Source organism: Cornus florida, unplaced genomic scaffold (genome assembly GCF_030987335.1).
Source record: "Cornus florida cultivar Cherokee Brave unplaced genomic scaffold, ASM3098733v1 CherokeeBrave_3.0.0_Hap2_Chr09, whole genome shotgun sequence".
Lineage (NCBI taxonomy): Eukaryota > Viridiplantae > Streptophyta > Magnoliopsida > Cornales > Cornaceae > Cornus > Cornus florida.
In genome coordinates, this window is record NW_026775579.1 from 86,644,059 (window position 1) to 86,652,922 (window position 8,864).

Consider the following 8,864-nt stretch of genomic DNA (forward strand, 5'->3'; position numbering starts at 1 on the left):
GAAAAAAGGAGGATTTTTCACACCGTGATGTATTTTTCAATTGTTGGAAGTCCCATTTTTCAAGTGTGGACTTGTCTTTTGTTTCATTTAACTTGACAACTGAAAGTTACATCAGTGATGGAAAATGTACATTGGAGGAAAAGAAATTTAAGGATAGACTGCAGAGGTAGAAAGTTTTTGGGCATTTGGTGAACATGGAATTGGATTGCTCCACAGGCTTTTACAGGTGTAGTATAGGCCTCTGCATATGCTGAACATTTCTCTCCTTTTTTTATTTTTTTTTTCATAGAGGAGGTATCCCCTCACACCTTGCGGGTGAGAGCACACGCAATACCCTCACAAGCCACGTGCAGCGGGCAAGTCCAGGGCTCAACTTGACTAATCCACCTCAAAGCACACTCAACACCTCCACCTCAAAGCACACCCAACACCTCACAATCCACCGGCAACTTATCCGTGTGGTTACCCATGTGAGCATGCTGAACCTTGGGGTGAAACATTAGCCCTAGGGTTGACAGGGATTGATGAACCTTGGGGTGAAACATTAGCCCTAGGGTTGACAGGGACTGATCCTAACTCAAACTACGTGGCTATGGTCAGACCCTAACCGAGTTTTTCACTGCATTGAATCGAGTCTTTACCCAATTGTTTGGTAAATTTATGAGGCAAGCCTAACTGCAATGGAGAATGTCACCATCTGAGCTTTTCTGTGACCAAATTTCACTAACAACCTGCCTAACAAAGAGGCCTAATATAACTTCTAAAAGCATCAAATGATCAAAAATATGAAGATGGTATGCGAGAAATCTGTCATTTTCCTGCTTGTTTCCCTTATATTTCAATGACTTCTGAGAAATATTTTTTTCCCCAAGTTCATTTCAGAGTAAAAATAAAAATAGAGGACAAAAGAAAAAATCAGTTTATTTCTTTTCTCTTTTCCTTCCTAATCTTGAAACCAACTGGTGGACGGATGGAAGTAATTGACAACAGTTGTGGATTTAGGTGGGGATTTCAAAGGTGGAAATTTTGGATTCTAATTCTCCAATCACAGTATTTTCGTTTCCATCTCATTAGCCGTATTTGTGACTTGATGCCTTGAAATTGAAATAGAGCTAGTAATGTTCCGGGGTTTTTTTTTTTTTTTTGGGTTATTGTTATTAAAAAATTGAAAGAAATTTCATTCAGTTCCAATACGATTTCGGCCGAATTTTGCAAAAAAAAATGTACTCTGTTTTTCAAATTCAGATTTTATGACTATGGTGATCAGAACTAATGACTAACAAGGTTCTCTACCAAACATAACAGTTACCAATTCCATGACGTTGAGGCTACAAAAAGACACAAGTTGTAGAGTCTCAGCAATGAGGCCGCAGAAAGAAATCACAGGACTGGACTGGATAAAAGAACCTTTCACATTAAAAATAACTAAAATTTTCGAACATGGTTCTCATACATGAAACTGTGCCTGGAAAAAAAAAGTTCCATATAATTTATTACAATGCTTTGAAGGGACTCCCACCACCAGCTGTGAGATTATTGAGAACAAGAAAATGGTGAGTAAAAGAGCGGGATGAATTGATTCTATTGACAATCCTTGGATAAAAGATTGTTGGTGTCACTTTTTCGGGCATTGCGGAGTTCGTCCACACAGTCTCCTCTTTCAAAAACAGCAGCTGCCCCCATTCCTGTGCCTGCAATTAATTTCAAATATCCCTGGTAAACCATATGTTCAACCAATATAGTCCCACAGAGAGAGAGAGAGAGCACCTATGCACATAGAGATCACTCCAAAGCGGCAGTCTCTACCACGGCGCTTCATCTCATGCAATAGAGTTGCGACACATCGAGCTCCTGTAACAGAGAGACGAGACTCAGAAAAACTACATTTGAAATACATCTAAGTTATTGGTTCTCATCTTTGGTCATGGATGAGTAGCAGCTATAAGGATTTCTATTTTATTAATATGCTCAAATTAAAATAACTTAACCAAACTAATAATAAAAACCAAACATCACTATAAATCAACTTGGTTATATTTGCTCTTTTACATGAACAAACTTGTCAGCCACCAACACAAACACTTTCCAATTTGAATTGCACTGAACAATTTCATGTCACCAACACATATACAAAGCAGTTGCTTGACCAAAAAGGAGTTGCTCTCCTTTTAAGCCTCAAAATATCTGAAGTACAACTAAAATTTGTGCAAGGCACGATACAACAACATTTAGATGTCCAATATAACACATCAAGAATGCCACTGGAGAAATAAGAGAATTTGTCAAGTGTTACCTCCAGGAAAAAAGCATCCACTCAGGTATTATAAAATTTTATTTTCTTTCCCTTTTCTAGGTGAAGTATTATATAAATGGAAAGGACTACTAAGGGAGCCTAGTCCAAGAGTAGTCCAAGAGTCATATATATTTAATACTGAACCTTTTCAACCAAAAAGAATAATCATGTTGAGCTCCCAGTAGGAGCACTTCTTGAGTCACCAAATTTAGCCACAGAGCTCATTATTTACTGAACCAGATCATCTCTCTCTCTCTGTGCTAAACCTTCTTAGAATCATCATGCCAACACACCTTCCTTCTTAAACAAAGAATAATGCCTGGCATTTTTTTTTTTTTTTTAATGAATTCAGTGTTTGCAGAAATATACTTCAGCAAAGATAAGACTATCTCGTAGTACTTGATTTCACTAGATACTTTTCTAATTTTCTTTTTTTTTTTTAAAAAAATAAATAAATAAACGGTTACCATAAAAGTTGAGTATATAATAAATAAATAAAATGTAAAATTCCTTAGAAAGTAAAAGGATACGTGAAAATGGCATTTTAAGTAGCATCAAGCAATGGAGAGTGCAGGCTACAAGGTATAGCATATTAAAATAGCTCTAAATCATGTTGGCGATAGTGAAAACTACTGTCATATTGTTATCCATGAAATAAAACTTCTCGTTCTTCATGTTTTTACACTATATCTAACAGATTAATTGTCTAAACAGGAAAGTGAATGGCTGCATTAAAGAATGTGCAGATTGAAAATATTGATGACAAAGCATTCATTTTCATTGCAAAGTTCCTCTTGGAGAGGAAGCATTTACTCTCAAATTGATCAACTTTTCCGCAACATACATGCTTTAAAGTATTCGTGTTTCCTATAATTGTCTATATATTGCTTCCTAGATCAATGCCTACATTTTTCACTGAATATAGAGATAAAAGACAAGATCCTAACTTGACACATGCTAAATGACTTGACATGAAAACCCCTGTAGATCAGACAAAATCCTATGACATGTTTACTGAATAATTACTTCAAAAACTTGCAAAAAATTCTAACGTATTGCTGAAAACCTGCATCGTGTGTGATCTTATATCTATACATAGATTGATAAATTATATATTCATGAATAAAAATAGAACAGATTAGTTGAGATAAGGAATTCTTGTACAAGGAAAATTTCTCTTGAGAAGACCTATTTGCCCAAGACAATAATATAGAAAGATGGAGACTTCTCTTTCAAATGATATATTAACAATTTACCTTCAGTGTTTTAGTAATTAATAAAGTAATTTGAAATCATGGGTAGCAGAGTCTATGTAAGTTTAAATGTGTGTTAATGCACCTGTTGCTCCCAAAGGATGCCCAATGGCCATAGCACCTCCGTTAACATTGATTTTTTGTGGATCAAGATCCAGCTTCTTCTGGCAATAGACAAACTGGGAAGCAAATGCCTGCCCACAGAGCAATAAACATTGGAATAGTTACGCATTTTAGAAGTCTATAAAATCAAAAATAATAAAACAGACAAGAATTTATGTAATCATACCTCATTTATCTCAAAAAGATCAATATCATCAAGTTCTAGACCAGCAGACTTCACTGCAGCTGGAATTGCAACAGCTGGGCCAACACCCATAATAGCAGGGTCTACACCAACAGCAGCAAAGGTCCTGCAAGTACAACACCATTATTCGTAATACTTTAGTATCTCCACTTTTCTCTTCATCCAGAGGGTACATCCACAGAAAGATGGCAACTGTAAGGACATTAGTTTCCCAGTGTATACTTTGGAATATCAAGAGCCAATGCAGAGATTGGTGCTTGATGACTGAATTGACGTGGCTAAAGCAGAAAAGAAAATATAATGGCGGATTCAGCATGATGCCTCTGCCTCGAATAAGGTGCCAACTTTATTCGAAGTGGTCATTATGCAATACTTCATTAGTTTGCAAGCGTTTGGATTAAATAGTAAATTTATCAGATCTCATGATTATCATCCATTAGTGTGTGATATATGACAAAACCATCTCAGATTCTCAGCTGAAGAACATGGCTTTGAATTATCAATGTAATAGAATAAAAAAGTAACATCTTCAGTAATTGTTCCTCAGGAAATTTAACTCTCATAAAACTGACCATGTTGATTAATTTCAGAAAATGTTGTTAGAAAATATTACATAGAATAAATTAAAAATCAGTTAATTGCTTACAAAAAGATCTTGGTTAGAGATCGTGACAAGATTGCCAATAATTTAATTTAAGGAGGGGTCTTTTACAGCTGATCATAGAAGGAAGGATAAGGAATCATGTTACTGACTTCATGTGTTGAATAACCTGAGATGAACTTAAATTGAACCAACATGCAAGACAAGGACCAATGATATAAAGGCCATGAATGATAATGGTATGGTGAAAGATGTCATAGAGAACAAAGGGCACAAGATGTCCAGCAACTTAACAGTGATGGCAATTGAACTATCGTGAAAAGTCTTGGAAAATTTGTGATAACACGTAACTGCTGCCCTCATGCTCCATTCAACTGCTCAATGGATAATCTTGATCAAGGATTTATTTTGGGGTGGGTTGTGTGGTAGGTAGGTGTGGGTGTTTTGTGTTGTTGGGGGGGGGCTAGAGACATCAATTGAAATATGGGTATCATTTCTAGGTAGGCTGACAAGAGACTTCATATAAATTCTTACTTTCAAACGCCACTGAACAAGTTAATAACCATTATGCAAGCTAATGTAGTGGTGAATGATATGCAAGACCGGTTAACATTTAAGCAATTTTTTTTGGTTTTATGTTACGCAAGCTAGTGTACCACTTCAAAAGACATTTAGACTATTGGATTCAATAAATTGCCGGACACTCACATGTCCTCCGACCAACCCTTTTTATGAAACTATATGGGCTTGTAATTTAAAGGGAAAGGGGGTCTAAACATGGTTAAGGCTTCTAGCATAGCCAAACTTACTCTAGATTATTGACGACACATAATCTAGGAGTTACATACCTGAACACGCCAAGAATCTGCAATCCTTTCTGCATTGCAACACTTCGTTTCATGAGGAGGACGGCTCCAGCACCATCACTCACTTGGCTAGAATTACCTAAGATATAAGCAACAAAGGTCAACACAATAAATATCTGTGTTTCTCAAATAAAATTTGCATAAATCAATGTACTTCTCAAATAAAATTTGCATATGTAGTGCTTTAAAATACCAGCAGTGGTCGTCCCATCTTTCTTAAATACGGGCTTCAGTTTTGCCAAATCTGAGATTGTTGCATTTGGCCGAATTCCGTCATCAATGGAGATTGTAACAGGTTTCTCGTCTCCCGTTTTAGGATCAACAATCTTTTTCAACGAAAATTCATATCAACGCCAAAACAAAGACCATATATACCCAAAAAATACATTGAATAGAAGTTGAATGATATTGCAATATCACCAGAACTGCAAAGAGACAATTGCTACCTTGGTGGGTACAGGAATTATTTCATCTTTAAATTTACCAGAAGATGTTGCAGCAGCAGCCTTCCTATGTGACTCGACCTAACAACAAAATACAAGGATATTAATAATGTAAGTATATTGGAACAACCACAAGAGGGGCAGATCCATTCAACTTACTGCAGCTTGGTCCTGCTCCTGCCTTGTTACACCAAAACGATGGGCAACATTTTCTGAAGTAATACCCATGGGAAGAAGACAATTTTGCGCTTGGACCATCGATTTCACCTGGTGTAATAATTGGAAGAAGTAGTCAGCTCATACAAATATCTTGTTAAGGAAATTGCTTTCACAAAAGAACTTATGCAAGCAAAAATCTGGGTTTGTGTGTGTGTGTGTGTGTGTGTGTGAGACAGAGTTTACCCTTGGATTAACTGATCCTTCCCAAGCCATTGGATTTGTTGTCATGGACTCCAATCCAGCTCCAATTCCTATTTTGGAAAAAGAATTATATTTTAAATACAAAATAATAGAATAGGCACTATGTTTGCATCAAATATAGCTATAAGACATCCCTAAGAACAAATGTATCCCTTACCAATGTCATAAAATCCAGCTTTAATAGCAGCTGCTACATCAGCAACTGCTTGAAGGCCAGATGAACATTGCCTATTCACCGTTCTAACCGGGACAGTTTCTGAGTGATACAAGTAACAAATATATCAATGATGCAAGTTGAAACGGGAGGAAACCAAAACCACATGAATAAATGAAAAGAATTATACCAGGGAATCCAGCATAGAATGCAGCCATCCTGCATTCACTTGCTCTTTGGGACCCTGGTGCCAGTACCGTGCCCACAACAATGTCCCCTACTTCACTTGGGTTCAGATTCGTTTTTTCTATCAATGCCTGAACCAACATTCATCATGAGAATAAAGTGATTTCAGTTTCATCAATCTGATCTATAGATTGCAGTGAAAAAAGGCAAAAGTAAATAAAAATAAACAAACAAACAAACCTTCAAAACTGGTGCAAGCAAGTCATCAGGATAAGTATCCTTGAAACCACCCCTCTTAGACTTGCAAAGTGGAGTCCGATATGCACTGCTCAAAATGAAAAGAACTTCAGAAAAATGCACAAATGATCCTTATAGTATTGAAGTATAGACAAGCTGATTACCACAATTGATTCAAAGATATTATTACAACAGCAGAGCTACTTACGCTACAATTACAACATCATCCCCAAAGACAGAGGTCCTCTGATATGCAGCACTGTCACCAGCAGAACAAAAAGATGCCTGGTTGTGAAGAATAAGCCTCAATTCAGATCAAAAACAAAAGGGAATAGTTGATAGGTGCATACATAAAAAGGGTATTTGTGTCTCCATCATTGACATGAAATCAGACGGATAAATAATTTGCTAAACATTCCTAATTGCTCAGGATGCCATCTCTATTTTGTAGTCCTAAAATGAAACTTGAGAGCCAAAATTCCAGCTATAAATGGAGGGTAACGAATAAAAATAAAATACAATGATAATAAGAACGAAGATATATCTGAAGAAGTACACAAATGCAACAAACTTTGATGACCATCTCGTTATATCTTCTGCCCGTGTCCGTTTTGACACAGAATAATTCCGGCAAAAATATTCAGATGAAATAAAATTCATCGCTCTAGCTTCATCAATTAGCTCAAAAAGTGAACTTTTCACGGTCAATTTTAATTATCTTTACGACTAAATAATTTTTGTTTTCTGGCGAAAAATTCTTTATATAAATGATTTTCCATCAAACAAATACTCTATATCATTCGATGCCTCAAGGTCGTCTATTTTTAAACAGAACAAAACACGTATATGTGATCACCAGATCCAGTACAATTTCAATTGAACAATAAAAATTCAATCAAACCACATAGGATCATATTAAAATTCGCAAAATTCAAACTACTATACAAACACAATTAGCAATATATATACAAGAACACGTGTTTCCAAAGCTTCCAAAACCAATTGAATTTTCGAGATAATAAAATTATTGATTGGAACTGATCTTACAGAGAGCGAAGATTCAATGTTTTCGAGGGAAGAAGATGTAGAAGAAGGACAAAGATGTTGGATCAGAACTCTTTGTCTCTCAATCGCTTTCTCCATGACTCTCTCTCTCTCTAAAATTATCTCAAAAAGCTTTGTGTTTGTATCAAATGAACAGTTACAATGAAGAGAGATCGGTACTATATATATGTATAAATATGTATAGATATATACTATGTATGTGTGGATATGTATGGTTTTATAAATTTGGAGGTTAGTGAATGCAAAGTTTATCGGAAAGAGGAAAGACCAGACAAGATGTGGCGGTGCCAGTGATTTTCAGTTTTAGTGACGCTGAAGGCTGCAATGGGGCTTTCTAGAATGGAGATATCTATTGAACGCTCAATTTCAGCGCATGGAATACACTTGCATAAATTTAATTACCTTGGTCGAAAACCATTGAAATTATATATATATATATATATATATATATATATATATATATTTAGAAGTTATTTTTTTATTTTTATTTTTTTTTGTTAAAAATTTAGAAGTTATTTTCCCTTGGCGCATAACCATTTAAATTACTCCTCCATCGTTCTTTTTTTTTTTTTTTAATTTAATTTTTAAGAGTAAAATATTATTATTATATTAATAATGAGTAAATTATCAAATTATTCTGAGTAGGTCATTGATATGATGGGTTATTTTTTGTAGAATTAATGAATGAAAGTTAAATTAATAATATTACAAAAAATATTAAATTGACTTTTCAAATACAATCATAAAAATAAAAAGGGTGACACTTATTTTAGAAATAAAGAAGTACTATTTACTTATGATAAAATATTATTTACTTATAAGTTGTAATCGGTCACCCGACCTAATTTGATATGAGGTCCTCATGAATTCAAAATTCTTTACATTTAGATGTGATGTGAGCCTACTCTATTAACCCATCCCTCTCTGAAGAGAAGGAGATCGTGGATATCAACTAAGAAATGTGTTTACTCTAATACTAATTATAAGGAATCAATCGAAAAATTATCATTCTATCAAAAAGAACTTAACCTAATAGGTG

The 8,864-nt window shown here is 35.1% G+C and overlaps 1 protein-coding gene across 1 annotated transcript; it reads right to left on the reverse strand.

Annotated features, from left to right (window-relative positions):
- Positions 1-1,394: 1,394 nt before the first annotated feature.
- LOC132274885 (3-ketoacyl-CoA thiolase 2, peroxisomal) lies at positions 1,395-8,131 on the reverse strand. Its single transcript, XM_059776234.1, has 14 exons — positions 7,808-8,131; positions 6,969-7,045; positions 6,764-6,848; positions 6,528-6,654; positions 6,341-6,439; positions 6,166-6,233; positions 5,923-6,030; positions 5,767-5,844; positions 5,514-5,646; positions 5,303-5,399; positions 3,836-3,959; positions 3,632-3,740; positions 1,768-1,851; positions 1,395-1,691 (listed from the first exon to the last, which is right to left on the reverse strand). Exons 1-14 carry the CDS (start codon positions 7,901-7,903, stop codon positions 1,582-1,584), a joined length of 1,395 nt encoding a protein of 464 aa, XP_059632217.1. The 5' UTR covers positions 7,904-8,131; the 3' UTR covers positions 1,395-1,581.
- Positions 8,132-8,864: the final 733 nt, after the last annotated feature.